This window comes from Carcharhinus amblyrhynchos, chromosome 1, assembly GCF_965287045.1.
Source record: "Carcharhinus amblyrhynchos chromosome 1, sCarAmb.v2.hapA, whole genome shotgun sequence".
Taxonomy (NCBI): domain Eukaryota; kingdom Metazoa; phylum Chordata; class Chondrichthyes; order Carcharhiniformes; family Carcharhinidae; genus Carcharhinus; species Carcharhinus amblyrhynchos.
This window is the reverse complement of record NC_137324.1, coordinates 134709138-134725749: the sequence shown is the minus strand read 5'-3', so window position 1 is coordinate 134725749 and position 16612 is coordinate 134709138. Positions and strand designations below refer to the sequence as shown.

The 16612-nt window shown below is 40.2% G+C and overlaps 1 protein-coding gene across 3 annotated transcripts in view; it reads left to right on the top strand.

The window, feature by feature from the left end:
• Positions 1 to 16612, top strand: part of arhgap10 (Rho GTPase activating protein 10) — a 188594-nt gene that overhangs the window by 106933 nt on the left and 65049 nt on the right. For all 3 annotated transcript variants that reach the window (XM_080193094.1, XM_080193101.1, XM_080193105.1), the window contains 2 exons: positions 7361 to 7471; positions 14450 to 14554. In XM_080193094.1, coding sequence (XP_080049220.1) covers positions 7361 to 7471; positions 14450 to 14554 — 216 coding nt within the window. The remainder of the gene's footprint in view (positions 1 to 7360; positions 7472 to 14449; positions 14555 to 16612) is intronic.

The following is a 16612-nucleotide window of genomic DNA, read 5'->3' as shown; positions in this document are numbered from 1 at the left end:
AAATGGAAATAAAATTTTCTTGAAGAAATTAGCTGCATCTTTACTCACAATATGATTGTTATTTAGTATGCTGTTTGATGTCATTTTGCCTCACCATAATAAATTTTTCAGTTTTATAAATAGGTTCTAACAAACAGTTGACGAAAAATAAGTATGTGAGCCCAATATTGTAATCCATTCTTTAGTACAGATGAAAGGACCAATACTGCAATTCTGAAATTGAGTTAAAATCAAAAGGAGTTTATTCAGAAGTACATTCAGTTATTATTAGTTAATTTGTTATCACATCCTGCTGACTTCAATAGAATCAATAGGTGATTCCTATGATATCATTTGTTATTTAAACCAAAAACATTCAATCAACAAATGGTCAAAACAAAGCAAAAACAAAATCAGCATCAATTGGCACTTTTCCTTCTCAGATTCCACACTTAAAATATTTTTCAGACAACCCCTCTCACCAGAAAATTGAGATAGTATTATCAGTCAGTAAATGCAATCTGACACAAGGATTACACAATGTTATTCACAGGTCAGAATCTGTTCAGGTTATTGATAATCCTCAAATGCCTGTGAGTAAATTTTTGGGAAGAACAATACAGCAAATGAGGGTGAGATGTACAATAAAGAAGTTAAAATCATAGGTCACAGCACAAAATGAACCATTCAGCCCATAATGTCCATGCCAGCTCTGTAAGAGTTTTTCAGCTAATCTTATGCCCCTGCTTTTCCCTGTAGTCCTTTTTTTTTTGCCTGTTAAATAATTACAGATTTCCTTTTTGAAAGGCATGATTGAAATGGCATCCATCACATTCTCAGTGCATTCCACATCTTAACCCCACTGGCTGTTCAAAAATGTTTTTCCTTATGTCACTATTACGCCTTTGCCAATCTGTTTAAATCAGTGTGCTCTGGTTCTCGACCCTTTCACCAGTGTCCCCCTTTATTCTCTGACAGACACTTCACTCCTATCAAATCTCCTCTCAATTTTCGCTTCTAAAGATAAAGGTCCCAGATTTGTCAGTCTTTCCTTGTAACTGAAGTGAATAATTCCCAAAACCATTTGAGTACACCTTTTCTGCAACTTCACCAATGCCTTCACATTCTTCCGAAAGTGTGGTGACTAAAGTTGGACCCAATATTCCAATTGAGGTTGAACCAGTGTTTTATAACTATCGTTGTTGTAACATAGGAAAGTCAGAAATAGCAGTTTAGTTTACTTTGAAGTTTAGTCTTACTGTAATATTTTAACAACAAATTTAGCCCTGATTTACTTCAGTTAGAGAGAGTAGTCAACATTCAGGAGTTTGGGGGTGTCAGGAGGATAGCTGGGATATGAAAGGGGTAGTTGAGTGGTCAGGGCAAGGTGGTAGGTGGGTGCACTGGTGAAATAGGAGAGAGAATGAGGCAGTGATGGATGGTGTCAGTAATATAGGTACCCAGGAAGTAGTACTATGTTTAATCCTTCTAATTTTTGCTGGGCAACAACAGTATATTCTGGTAAGAGAGTTAGAACTATCCAAAGTGTTTGACTTTAAGTTGGAGTAATCAGAAGGGTTCCAGGTGGAGGGTAATTGCACAACTGAAGTTGAAACTCCCAGGGCAATTTCAATGCCGTCCTTGCCTGGGGGTTTTCAGGGGGTCCTACACCAGACTTTCTGGGACATGACCCTCCAGGGAATGGAGGCTCTGGCCATTGTTTCCAATTTTAGTCGAGTTTTAGTTTTAGCCTTAATTTTTTTTTTGTTGTTATACTGTGTGGTATTAATTTCCTTTTTTTAAATCTGCATTTATTGTTTTACTACTTATACAATCTCCAAAGGCCACAGACTTTATTTACCTGTTTTATTTTCCAACATCAGTCACCAAAGTTGTGACCTACTGATTTGGTAGTCCACTATCTTAGAAATAATTTTAATTTTCCTCATAGCTTGAATTTTAGTCCTCTTTTTGTTACGGTCTTCAAAAAAAAGTCCAAACTTTTATCTCTCATGAAATTGCTGGTTCAATCACTTTTAGGTAAAGAAGTAATTGCTCAATAATGAGGACATTTTATTTTGGTATTATAGTAAAATATTGATGGAACGATTCATGACTATATAAAAGTGCTCAGCAAATAACAACAGCCTAAATTAATATAATTCCTTTAACGTAGAAAAATGCCCCATGGCACTTCACAGAAATATGGGATAAAAAGTAGATTCAAATACAGCAGTAGAGATACAAACGATGGTCAAAGTGGTGGATTATACGGAGGGTCTTAAAGGAGGAGAGAAGAAGGATCTCGAGGCAAGTTCCAGAGTTTGGGACCAAGGCAATCAAAAGCACAACTGTCAGTGCTGGGGTAGTTATACCTATAAAAAGTACAGTACAGACAGATTAAAATTTTAAATTTATTCTATTTCAAAGAACTGTGATTAATTTGGAGGTTTCTTTGTTTTGTCCTTTGAAGAATGCTTTAATTTAAACAATGAACTCTGATGATATGATAAAGTGCAAATTGGAATAGTTCCCAAGTTAAAATCAAAAGGAGTTTATTCAGAAGTATGTTCAGTTATTTATTTATTTGTTATGGTATCCTGCCCACTTCAATAGAATCAACAGGTGATTCCTATACCGTTTATTTAAACCAAAACATTCAATCAACAAATGGTCAAAACAAAGCAAAAATAAAATTGGCATCAATTGGCACCTTTCCTTCTCAGATTCCAAACTTAAAATATTTTTCTGACAGCCAAAAAATTGAGGTTGCATTTACTGCAATACTATCTGATCTGTAAGTTAAGTTTAACAAGAATATTATTAGTGGGAATTTTGCTATAAAAATGGCTGCAAAATGTGTTGCATTGTAACCCTTGTATAATTTTTGTGACCATATCATTAATGTTTTAACTGGATAATTCCTAAACCAAAGCAACATTGAATTTACTTGTTTAACTCATTTTGTGTATTTTCTAAAGCTGCCAACATTGATTTTTTGTAAATTTGTTAAAAGCATAACAAATAAATCTGACGAATGATGGAGTTTAATTTAGATAAATGCAAGGCAATGCATTTTGGTACATTGAACCAGAGCAAGACTCAATTAATGGTAGGGCGTTGGGGAGAGTTACAGAACAAAGAGATCCAGGGGTACATGTTCATAGCTCCTTGAAAGTGGAGTCAAGGGTGGACAGGGTGGTGAAGAAGGCATTCAGCATACTTGGTTTCATAGGTCTGAACACTGAATCCAGAAGGTGGAATGTCTTATTGAAATTGTACAAGATATTGGTAAGGCCACACTTGGAATACTGCGTACAGTTCTGGTCACTCTATTGTAGAAAGGATATTATTAAACTAGAAAAAGAGCAGAAAAGATTTATGGGGATGCTATCGGGACTTGATGGTTTGAATTATAAGGATAGGCTGGATAGACTGGGACTTTTTTGTCTGAAGCGTAGAAGGCTGAAGGGTGATCTTACAGAGGCCTGTAAAATAATGAGGAGCATAGAGTAGCTAAATAGTCAATATATTTTCCAAAAGGTAGGGAAGTCTGAAACCAGAGGGCTTGGATTTAAGGTGAGAGGGGAGGGATACAAAAGGGTCTGGAGGGGCAATTTTTTCACAGTGGATAGTGAGTGTCTGGAACAAGCTGCCAGAGGTGGTAGTAGAGGCGGGTATAATTTTTGTCTTTTAAAAAGTGTTTAGACAGATACATGGATAAGATGGGTATAGAGGAATATGGGTCAAATGTGGGCAGTTGGGACTAGCTTAAGGGCTTTAAAAAAAAGGGCTCATGGACAAGTTGGGCCCAAGGGCTGTTTCCATGCTGTAAACCTCTATGACTCTTTAATATAGATGTTCAGCAGAGAAACAGGCCACTCAGCCCCACCAGTCCCTACTAACATTTATGATCCATTTGAGACTCCTCCCATCCTCCTTCATGTAACTCTTATCAGAATAACCCTCTATTCTCTCCCTTGTATGTCCATATATCCTTCCCTTAAATGTATGTACGGTTTTCACTTCAGCTGCTGGTAGTGAATTCCACATTCTCACTGCTCTGGGTAAATAATTTCTTTTGAATTCCTCAGTGACTGTCTTACATTTGCTCTTCTCTGCAAGTAGAAACATTGTCTCTGTGTCAACCATATTAAAGCTTTCCATAATTTTAAAGTCTCCTTCAGTTTAGGTGATGAAGGAAAAGAGACTCAGCCTGTTCATCTCTTCTTGATGGATATAACCTCAGATTTCTGATATCAACTTTGTTAGTCTTTTTTGCACCCCCTCTGGTAGCTTTACCATTAGTTAGAAACAGTTTGAGTTAGGGAAAATGAAGGACTAGACTCCAACAATAACAAGAACTTGTATAGCACCTTGATGTAATGAAGCATTTCAAATTCCTTCACACACTTGACTTCCCACCAAGGGAGCTATTGGGTCAGATGACCGAAAGCTTAGTAGGAGGTCTTTTTCTTCTCCTCTTGCTCTGCTGTTGCTACATCTACTCAGTTTCTTGGATGACTTGCTTCACCTTTGATTCAGTTGAGTCCTGAGATGGATGGTAAATCCAGTGCATGATCTGCATGCTCTGCCATGTGCTTGTTGAGATGAGTGGCTGAATTGTTTAGAAGTTTGTGTGCTCCTTCCAGCACCTCCACTTCACCGTTGCATGTTGTTGACCAAGTCAGCCAACGTGCTTAGAGCCTTCTCCATTTTGTTTGATCACAATGATCTCCCATGAGTTGATTGATGTGATTAACCTCATCGGGGATGCTTTGAGAAACATCCCCAAAGCATTTCTGCTGTCCTCCTGGGAGTCTTTTTAGGAACCCCACTGATGCTGTCAATGAGAGTATCTCAGAACCCCGAAGGATAACTTGAAATACTGGTTCTTATTGGTGTATATTTGTTTGGAAACAAACAACGTACAACTAAGTGAGGAACCAGTCCAGACATTGTGTCAACATTAATTAAAAATATTTATGAGAGAAAAAGAAAAACACACGACAGGAAAGCTTAAAATACTCGATGATACTTAAGTATATTAATAGTTAAACGCACCCCTTTATCTGAAATTACCTCTTGATCCCAAAATATACCCACATTACCTGAACTCACTAAGACGTCCCTTTTCCCAAACAACATCCACTTTTATAACTCTAAGTCAAATCCAGCTCATAGTTATCACACAGTATAACTTAGATGACCTGGTCTGGGAAAACGTATTTTGCTGGTCCAGCTAATGGAACAAAACTTTTTTCGAGAAGAATCTCTGCAATCTGTCGTAGCTCTAAGTGTTAGATAGAACAGGTTTCCATGGCTCTGATCATAGATGGAACTGGCCTCTCTGAAGCTTTTGGCGTGTTGGATGTAAAACTGGTGTCTTCTCCAAAGAGGTGCTAGCAGTTATACTGTTCAGCTGCTTTGAAACCCCACCCTGTGGATTCGGCTGTCTTTCTCTCAAATTCCTTTCCATGAAACGTATAGCTCCATTGATCTCTGGTAAACAATGTTTTTGATGTGGCAATTCACATCTCAGTTTCTCTAGATGTCTACTGGTCTTGTTACTGGGCAAATCGCATCTCAGAATTTCTTTAGACACCTCCTAATATTGTTACTTGCCTGTTATTTTGTTTTCATCTCAAGTTCACTATTAACCTTGTTACCTGCCAAATTCCTAACAGTCTACTGCCAGTTCCAAACTGGACGGTTGCTTTGGGAATCTAATGTCAGGCATATGAATGACAGGGGTACTGCTGCCTCACAGCGCCAAGGACCCCGATTCAGTTCCCAGCTTGGATCATTGTCTGCGCATAGTCTGTACTTTCTCCCCATGTCTACATCAGTTTCCTCCGCATGCTCCAGTTTCTTCCCACAGTCCAAAAGAGAAGTTTGGTTAGTTGCATTGGCCATGCTAAATTCTTCCACAGTGTATCCGAACCAGTGCTGGAGTGTGGCAACTAGGGGATTTTCACAGATACTTCGTTGCAGTGTAAGCCTATTTGTGACACTAACAAATAAACTTTTAAAAAAAAGTCCCACCCAGCAGAGCTGATTACCACCTCAGTGCTGAGCATGTCGGCTTGGGAGAGGGTGCTGCTGTTTGGACTGGTTTTCCCATCACTGAATTTGGAGAATCTTGTGAAGGCGCTGCTAGTCATACCTTTCCAGTGCTTTGAAGTTCCAGCTGTCGGTCATCCGAGTTTCTGAAGCATAGAGGGAGGCGGGGACCACTATTGCCCAGTCAACCGTGACCTTAGTTGAGGTCCTGGTCCTCAAATATTCTTTTCCTCAGTGCTGAAGGCTGAGTCGGCACTTTGGAGGTGATGATGAATTTCATCATTTATGTTTACTTTTATCAAGGGGAGGCTCCCAAGATACAGGAAATGGTCCACAATTTCCAGAATCTCACACTTGATTTTAATTGATAGGGGGAGGTGTTTTGCTGTGGGAGCTGGTATAGATTTTAAGGAATGATTTAAATGAAGAAAGTGAGATCAACAGGCAGGCACAGTAGTGCAGGGAAGACAGGGAATTTAAGGCCTTTGCAACTGAGGAACTGTCACCAATGATGGAGTGATTAAATTCAGGGATGCTCAAGAAACCAGAATTAGAGGCGTATAGATTTCACAAGGGTTCTGGGATTTGAGGAGATTGCAGAGATAGATAGGAAGATAAGACCATGTAGATATTTGAAAACAAGGATGAGAATTTGAAAATCAGGATATTGCTTGACCAGGAGCTAATATGGGCCAGTAAGCACAGAGATGATGGGCGAATGGGAAGTCACAGGTAGCATTTTGGATGACCTCAAGTTTGTGGAGAGTAGAAGCAGGAGACCAGTCAGGAGTGCATTGCAATAGTCTACTCTAGAAGTAATAAAGGTATGAAAGAGAGGTTCAGCAGCAGCTGAGCTACAACGAGATAAAGGTAGGCAGTGTTATGGAGGTAGCAGTAGTCCTTAGTGATGGGCGAATAGAATGTCAGAAGTTCATCTCGGGGTCAAATGTAACACCAAGTTAGTCTCCAACAGATGCCAAGGAGAGGGGTGGAGTTTGGAATGTGGCCTGAAAACAATGGTTTGAGTCTTCCCCAGATTCACCTAATAGTGGATATTCAAAAAGCAGGTTATAATTTTGCTACAGTGAAGGAGCCAAGAAAGATTTAATAAACTAGACGTGAGAGTTGCATTGGCATTTTCCTATGTTCTTAATTGTTTCTGAATTACTGAATAAGTGTAATTAGCTCAAATCCTATTAATACCACACAAATCTTGGAAGTACAGCCCGAAGCATTTCTGTTTTAAAACAACTATTTGTGTAATTAAAAACTAATTTATCTTTTCCATAACATTTCACAGTATCTTTGTGTCTTTTAGGCAGATAATCAACTAGATCAGATTCGGCAACACTACTACGAATTGTCACTCGAGTATGTCTGTAAGGTGCAAGAAATTCAAGAGCGCAAGAAATTTGAGTTTGTGGAGCCTGTAAGTAAAGTAATCATATTTAGAGAAAAGCGCCAATTATTATTATACTTTTTAACCCATGAAATAATTGTCCACTTATAAGTATTTGCAATGAAATTGATACATTTTCCTGTTCCCTAAAACTGTTGATATGAATCACCTTGATTTGGAAATTCTTTTGATCCAATTTCCGATCTAAACTTGGATTGTATTTTACTGAATTGAAAATGTTTAATTGCACAATAACTGAGGGAGATGAGCCTTACACACTTACTTACTTCCGTACTTACGCAAGGATATTTTGGTCTTGGAGGGGGTGCAGAGGAGGTTTACTAGGCTGATGCTGGAGTTGAGGGGGTTGAGCTATGAGGAGAGGCTGAATAAATTAGGCTTGTACTCGTTAGAGTTTAGAAGAATGAGGGGAGATCTCATTGAGACGTATAAGATGATGAATGGGATGGATAGGATAGAGGTGGAGAGACTCTTCCCGCTCAGAAAGGATAGTAGGACTAGGGGGCACAGCCTCAAGATAAAGGGGGGGTGGTTTAGAACGGAGTTGAGGAGGAACTTCTTCACTCAAAGGGTGGTGAATCTCTGGAATTCTCTGCCCGTTGAAGTGGTGGAGGCTACCTCACTAAATATTTTTAAGACGCGGGTTGATGGGTTTTTGATGAGAGAGGGGATTAAGGGTTATGGGGAGAGGGCGGGAATGTGGAACTGAGCCACGACAGATCAGCCATGATCTTATTGAATGGCGGGGCAGGCTCGAAGGGCTAGTTGGCCTACTCCTGCTCCTATTCTTATGTTCTTATGTTACTGCCTCATTGACCTTGTCTTTGTTGAAGGGTGACTGAAACCAGTTGTCAGGCTGGATTTTGCCCTGCACTGGGAACCAGCTGATGATGTGATTTAAATCTCAAACTTCAGATCGTTCTGATTTGTCTTGTATCAATAGTTACCCACAGAGCATTTAGAAGTAAAACCACTTCCAGCTTCTGGTTAACTCTAACACTGACTCACCACCACACCTCTGTTACGCTGCCCTCGCTTGACCTTCACTCACTGGCCATATCCCACTTTCCCTGGCCACCCCCAAACCCCAGATCTCTCATCTACTTACTGACACTTCTCACTGGCTTGTCGAAGTGGTTGGATCTTTAAACTTACCTGGATTACGGCAGTTAGTGCTATACCAAAGTGGTCTACTTACCTTTGCCTTTCCTGGACTTGACTGTGGACTACAGGAACTGCATGCGACAGCATACCCCGACTGTGGAAGAACCTTTGGATCCAGAGTTGCGCCCCTCAGTCATCTGAAGAGTCACCAAGCCTGACAGATGTCATCCTCCGCTTCGGGAATGCTGATGATCATTATTTATTCCACAAGGCAGAGGCCTATGTCATATGACTTGCACCTCTCCACCATTTTTTATCAAAGCGTGTGTATCCTTTGCCTGTACTCCATGACTTGTAAATGTCTTCGCCCTTAGGAATTGAAGGGGTGATTGCAGGGCATTTGTCTCAGCAGATGATCCATTTCCTTCAGCCAACTATGTCATTAAACGCATTTGTATAATTCTCTTTGAAATTGGGTTTTGCAGACCACGGGTGTGTTGGTGGCTCCTCAGAGATAACAAAGTGTGAGTTTTTTCCTAAAACTTGCCAAGTGGCATCTTTTGTTCAAGAGTTACAGACACACAGTTTCAACCATTTTAAATATCTCTGTTCAGTTCACACATGTTAGAAATAGTAATGAACATATGTACATACATGATATAAAAAATATAGGGTAGAGTTTTGAGGATCACCAGTGATTGGTGCTAATGTGCCAAATGCACAGCTGCCAATTCTTGACGTCCTCCTGCCATTTAACGCTCACTTGAGTGTTGATTGGCAGTGGGTGGGATACCCGTTTGCTGTTGGAAAGAGGTTCAATTGGTCGACAGCTCTTCAACCTGGCCAGGCACAGTGGTGCAGTGGCCAGAAGTGGTATTGCAGCACTGTGCCTTGGACTAAATCCTGGGGGGGAGGGGGACGAAAAATAGAGAAATCCCACAACACCAGCTTAACGTTCAAACAGGTTTATTTGTAGCAAAAGCCGCAAGCTTTCAGGACAGGCTGTCCCTTCGTCAGGTGGCTGGGAGGGGGAGGGGGAGGGGCAGGGACTAAGGGGGATCGTGAGGGGGCAATCATCAAGGTAGTGCCAGTAGGGAGGACGCCCAAATTGAGGGAGCCTTCAGAGTGAGGCACTTCTCCCCCTTCCCACCCAAAATGGACAAAAGTGAGAACGTCGTTTTGCCACCCTGCCTGCCAGTCTAAATATTGGGGCTGGGCGGGATAAGCGTCAATGGCAACTTGAGAGGCTGGAGGCCCTGTCTGCCTGAGTATGCAATGGGGCTGGATTTTGATGGGCGTGTTCCCGTGCAGTAACTTTGCCATTCAATTTTACACCCACATCCCCACCACTGCTTGTCCTCAGAACCCACCCTGGGACTAGTGTAAAATTCTTCCAATATAGCTTAAGGTCTCCTCTCATTCTTCGAATCCCTTTTTTTATCCTTTCAATCAACATCCAAGTATTTTTCATTCAGTTTTTCCTCAGAATTCTTTTGTCATCCATGAGGCTTCATAATTAACTTGTACATTTCTATGGAATGTATCTTCCTCTGAATTCTGTTAATTTTTTTTCAAAGTTTTCCCTCCTGCTTTAGTCTGTATGCATTTCCTCAAAGTTTGCTCTTTTCCTTTTTTGTCTTAGTAATGTAACAAAGCATTGTACATTGTGATCACTGCAATTGGAATTCTGCACCACTCTATTTTTCCTATCTAATCTGGTTCTGAGTGTGAAAGGCAGGCTTTAAAGAAAAGTGAAAAAGTTGAACCCAGTGTTAGCATTCTACTATTTTGGGGTGAGCCGAAGTGTTAACGTTATAAAGTTGTAGAAACAAATATATCCTTTTGAATGCAAATTAAAAGTTCAGAAAAAGGAAATCATAACTTTTACCAAAATTGAATTGGACCGAACTTGAGCTCAGTGGAATACAGAGAAACAGAAGAAGGTTGAGAGAATTTGTGAACTGAATTAAAAGGAATATGAAACACTCTTAGTTGAACATTAAAACCTCAACAGTGCTAAAGAGGACTTTGTGGCAGGAATCTGATTCTGCATTTAGACGGAATGGGGTGAATTTAATTGTTCTTGCAACAATTTGTATATTTGGTTGGCGAACTCATGGGCATTGAAAGCTTTCGTGAGGAAGAAAATGGAGATTATTAGTTGAAACCTGAGCAGAATGGTCTAGAACCTCGTTTAAAAGTAAAATCTCAAATTAGCACCAAAGAAAGTTCCAAAGGTAGTGTCGTCCCTAGCTTTGAAGAAAAACAGTTAAATTGCTGAATTCAGAGAGGAAGAGGCAAAATACAGGAATTTCTAATGTTCTAAGTCATAACAGCCAGTGTCAAAAAGCCAGATTGATTGCTGGCAATCCATGATATGGTTCACGATAATGTTACAAACAAAACAAATTGTGTTATAGTTGAGGTTTGCAAGATTATTATATTTTGGGAGTCTAGCTTTACACCTTTTATCTGCCCTAAATATAATGTGATTTGTTCTGCAGTGTGCCTGATAGTAAACGCAGGGGATTTGATTGTTTGTGATGAAAAGAGGGCTTAGATTGTTTTAGCAAGAAGAAGATGCAAAGTATTTATGCTTGGAGACAATGGCAGCACTGACTGAGTTTGCTACGAGTTGATGCTGAATTTGCCAGTTTCAGAAAGGTTTTACGGGTATTGAGTTGTAAATAGTTGCACTATGAACTGCCTATTCATTTCTGAGCCAAAAGGAGTTATGCTCAATGACAGCAAATTAGCATTTCTACCTAGATACAAGTCTAATGTATTTCATGTTGTCATGGGATAGAGAAATAAAGGGGAACCACTTTTCTGATCAGCTCAGGCTTTTTACTGCTGGTGGTCGATTTAAGAACTTCCAAAAACTAAGGAAAGTGCCTGAAGAAGGTCATTTGGATTTGCTGCTTGGGAAAAATAGGGATGGGGAACCCGTTTGCTTATTTTATAATTCCTGTAGAGATTGATTACTTTAAAAGAAAAGAAAATCCCTGCAATTCCATCAGAAAGAAAACTTTTTAAAACATTTACTGCAACAAACTATTTAAAATCAACATTGTTCAAACATAAACAGGCTATGGGCATTTCAAATAAAGTGGTAAGTTTCCCTTCAAATAATCAATACAACAAAGATATATCTTAAGTAGTTACAAGTGCAATCGTTACTTCTACACAAGAGTAGGACCATGGGAAATCCACCTAATATTTCCAATTTAGCTTCCATTTTCTCATTTCCTATGGAGTCATTTGTCAGCAATCATATCCCAGCCACAGTTCATATATACAGTTACCATAGATCAGGTGCATTTATGAACCCTCCCTCTGTTGGTCATTTCAGTCATAATAGCACAGAATCCCAAGAAACTCTCTTCTCTAGCCCCTTTAAATGATCTGATGGGCTCTGGCAACTCAGATATTTGCAGTAAGCCTTGTCCAATCCACAAGTCCATGTCCTCCCTGTTCTCCACTTTCTGCTCTTTCCAACTATATAACCCTATTTTCAGAGATCTGTTTCATTACCAGAATCTGTTTGATGGCTTTCAAAGAGAAAGCTGTTATATTTGGAGTACCTTGCTTGTTTTGTTTTTACATAAATTCTCAGTTTGTTCTGAACTACCAATCAGAAAATAATGGTTGAACCAACCACACGACAGTTCACTTTTTATTTACTTGTTACCTCCTTAATTTTTCATCCCTGTGGCAGCCCAAGTCATATCAGCTTTTAGGAGCAAGAGAACTGGAATAGGCCATTCAGTCCATCGAGTCTGCTCTTCTATTTAATACAACAGTGGCTGAATGGACACTTAAATGCCTTTTGCACCCACTACCCTCATAACCCTTTACATTGTCATGCATCAGAAATCTGTGTCTATCTCTGTTTTTAACATACTCAGTTGCTGAGCTTCCATAGCCCACTGGGGTAGAGAATCCACAACCCTCTGTGTAAAGGAACTTCTCAACTTGATCCAAAGTGCCATCCCCCTTATTTTGAAGTTGTGCTCCCTGGTTCTAGACTCCCAACCAAGGGAAACATCGCGCCTGTATCTACACTGTCTATTATTTAAGTGTTTTTTAGATTTCAATGAGATGACCTCTCATTCTTCAAAACTCGAGAGAATACAGGCCCAGTTTCTCCAATCCCTCTTCATTAGACAGCCTTGCTATCCCCAGAACAAATCTGGTGAGCCTTCATGGCACAGTGGTTAGCAGTGCTGCCTCACAGTGCCAGGGACTTGGGTTTGATTCCCAGCTTGGATCACTGTTCAGAGACGACACGTTTTCCCTTGTGTTTGTGTGGGTTTGCTCTGGATGCTCCAGTTTCCTCCCACAGTTCCAAAGACATGCTGGTTAGGTGGATTGGCCACGCTAAATTCTCCCTCAATATACCCGAACAGGTGCTGAAGTGTGGTGACTAGGAGATTTTCACAGTAACTTCATTGCAGTGTTAATGTAAGTCTACTTGTGACATTAATACACTTTAAAATTTTCAACTATAAACTTAAAACTCAATGACAATAATATTCTTTGAGGTAAGAATTATATAATCTCAAGAAATTATTAAATGTCTTTAAGAACGTGTCCCAGCCCACTTTGGTCTCAAAGAGACGTGGTGCAAAATGAAAATATATGCTTTCCAAAGCATATGGGTTGTCACATCTTCCATCATTTGCTGCTGATTGTTGGTCATGTTGCATTTGTCCTGTATGCATGGGACAGGTCTGGGCAGTTTCCCACATTGTCTGGTCTGTGTCACTCTTTTAAATGTATTGGATCAGCATGGCTGCTTCTAGAGTACATGTCTTCAGTGCCCATTGCTGGGTTGTTTGTCAACACCCATAGCATTTAATGTATCCAGTGCCTTCAGCAGTTTCTTGATATCATGTTGAGTTAATGGAATTGGCTGAACACAGTAATCTGGGGACCTCAGGAGGAGGATGAGATGGATCATCCATTTGGCATTTTTGGCTGAAAATGATTGCAAGTCTTTCATCTTTGAACTCCATGCAGGCCCTTGTTGCATTTAATGTTTCTTCTAAATGGTCTGCATTTGGAGGAGTACAGATTCATCATCTGAGGGAGGGCAGTTGGTGGTATTCAGTAGGAGGTTTCCTTGCCCATGTTTGTCATGATGCCATGAGATTTTCTGGGCCTGTGTCAATGTTGAAGACTCCCAGGCCCACCTATACTTGATCGTATACCACTGTCTGTCCACCGTCTCCGGCGGGTGGCACCTGCTGGTGGGACAGGACATGTCAAGGAATCGTGTTGGCTGTCAAGTGTGATTTGGTGAGTAAGACCTTGTCAGACTGACTTTTGACTAGTCTGTGGGACATTCCTCCCAGTTTTGGCCCAGGGCCTCAGATGTTTGTAAGGAGGACGTTGCATGATTGACTGAGTAGGGTATGCCTTTCTAGTGCCTAGGTTATTGATGCTGGGTGGTTCATTCAGTTTTTTTCATTTTTCAAATTTTCTGTAGCAGATTGATACGACTGGCTTTGTATGATATGATATTGTAGAGGGCAGTTAAGTGTCAACCTCATCACTGTGTGTCTGCCGTCATGTGGCCACATCACCTAAGGGTAGCAGATTTCCTTCCCTAAAGGATGTGAGTATACCAAATGGGATTTTATGCCAATCCAGTAGTTTCATGGACATCATTATTGAAACTGACTTTTTATTCCTGATTAATTATGTAATTTAGTGTAAATTCCAACAGTTGCTCTGGAGGGTTAGTCTGGACATTGGGATTACTAGCCAGGAACATTACCTGTACTATTCCTTTAGTGAGTACATCCATCTCATCTCCTTGCCTACCTTCCCTACTCAATGTATTATATTTAACCAAAAGTAACTTTTTTTCTCTTTCAGATGTTGTCATTTTTTCAGATGCTTTTCACCTTTTATCATCAAGGCTATGAGCTAGCCAAAGATTTTGACCACTACAAAACAGAACTGCACCTCAATATACAAAATGTAAGCTTTGCTTTTCATAAACTGGAGTATAAATAGATCTCCATTGCACTCCATTGCTAAGCTGCCCCGTGAGCGTGGGTTTTAATGCCAACTTTCTTTGCCGCCTTCATTCAATTTTTAAAAGTTTAAGCATCTTGCCCAAGCCCAACTTACCAACTATTTGGAAGATTTAAAATTCAGTCCCTAGTTACTGTTATAGTGTAGGTGATGCCTCAAATGGTAATGAAACAGTAACCAAAAATGTTGATATTCATACCCTGTTAATGAGCGTTTGGATGACTATTTTGTATTACTCCATCTTATAGGCATTAAGCTTGCACTTTGGATCAAAGTTAGTGAATCTGTTTTCAAAAAGAATTGTTCCTGATCTGATTCTTCATAGAATCCCTGTAGTGCAGAAGGAGGCCATTCAGTCCATCGAGCCTGAACCAACAACAATCCCACCCACCCAGGCCCTATCCCCGTAATCCCAAGTATTGCCCTGCTAGTCCCCCCAATACTAAGGGGCAATTTAGCATGGCCAATCCCACCTAACCCAGGTGGAAAACGGAGCACCAGGAGGAAACCCACACAGACATGAGGAGAATATGTAAACTCCACAAAGACAGTCACCCAAACCTGGAATTGAACTTGGTGCTGTGAAGCAGCAGTGTTAATCACCATGCCGCCCATTAATGTAGAGTTCTTTCACGTTGAATGCTTTTTTTAAAAAAATGACTTTTGATGCTAAAATCTGGGTAATGACCTGCACATGGCTGGGTGAAATTTTGTCTTATAGTATGTGAGGAGAAACAAAATAACAACAATGTTCGCCAATTTTCCAAGTTCTCTCCATGTAATACAACCAAAGTTCCAGCTGAAAATTTGACTGGAAACTGATTTGCACGACAACTTGTATTTAAATATTGTACCTTTCATGTAATCAAAGTGCCTAATATCACTGTTGGGTGAATGTATTTGTTTAGAAATACCCAAGAAATATAATTGAGTGGTAATCAGGTAACTTAGATTTGAAAGTCTCTTGTTTGTAGAGACTTGAACTCCCATTCAAACCGTGAGTTTATTAAATCAATTCGGAAAGTAGAATCCAGTTTACATAAAGGTTCACATTGAGTTTCTGCAGTCAACATGCACATGGATTTTGCAAGGAGCTCTGGTGCTGCCATCTCCTGTTTAAACAGCAATAAATCACTGAGCAGATTTGAAACATCATTTTGTTTGTGAAAGGGCTGTTCCCTGACTTTTGATTTTTAAGTTCCGTTCAAGAACATGAAAGAATGAAATAAAGGAGTTGCATTTATAATAGCATCTTTCGTGACCTCAGGTTGTCTCAGAGGATCATGATGGTGGTGGGAACTTCTGAGAAACCCAGAAGTTCAGTTATCCCTGCATGTGATAATGACATTTTGACCCCACAACATTTCTACGTTTTGTTTTTCCGTAGGTTCTCTGCCCATAAGTCAGCATATTGACAGGCTTGGCTTCCAGCTGAGCAGCCAGGAACAAGCCACAGGAGCAGCAGTTGCAGGGTTTGATCACTAATCTCGGCAGTGTGTTCCAACCCCTGTGGAGGGATGGGAGGTGGCTGAGAGAGGATGGGAAGTTGGGTTGGGGGAGAAATGAGGGACATGCTTAATTATGGCGGGGAGCTTGTGGGGTGCAGGAGCAAGCAAAAACCCTTATGTTCTTTTGTGCCTTCTCCCCAAAACTGTCTTTGCCTTCCCCAGATGTGGGCTTTCCATGAGACCAGGGTTAGCCTATGACATGGGTTAAATCTGAGGCTGCCAGCGTCAGATTTATATAAATAAATTAAAATATTCAAATTGCTAAGCTGCCCCCTGAGCGTGGGTTTTACTGCCAGCTTTCTGTGCCGCCTTCATTCAATTCTTAAAAGTTTAAGCATCTTACCTGAGTCCAACTTACCAGTTATTTGGGAGATTCAAAATTCAGTCCCTAGTTACAGTTGTGTACGCAATGCCTCAAATGGTAATGAAACAGTAACCAAAAAATGTTGATGCTTCATACCCTATTACTGAGCATTTGGATGACTATTTTATA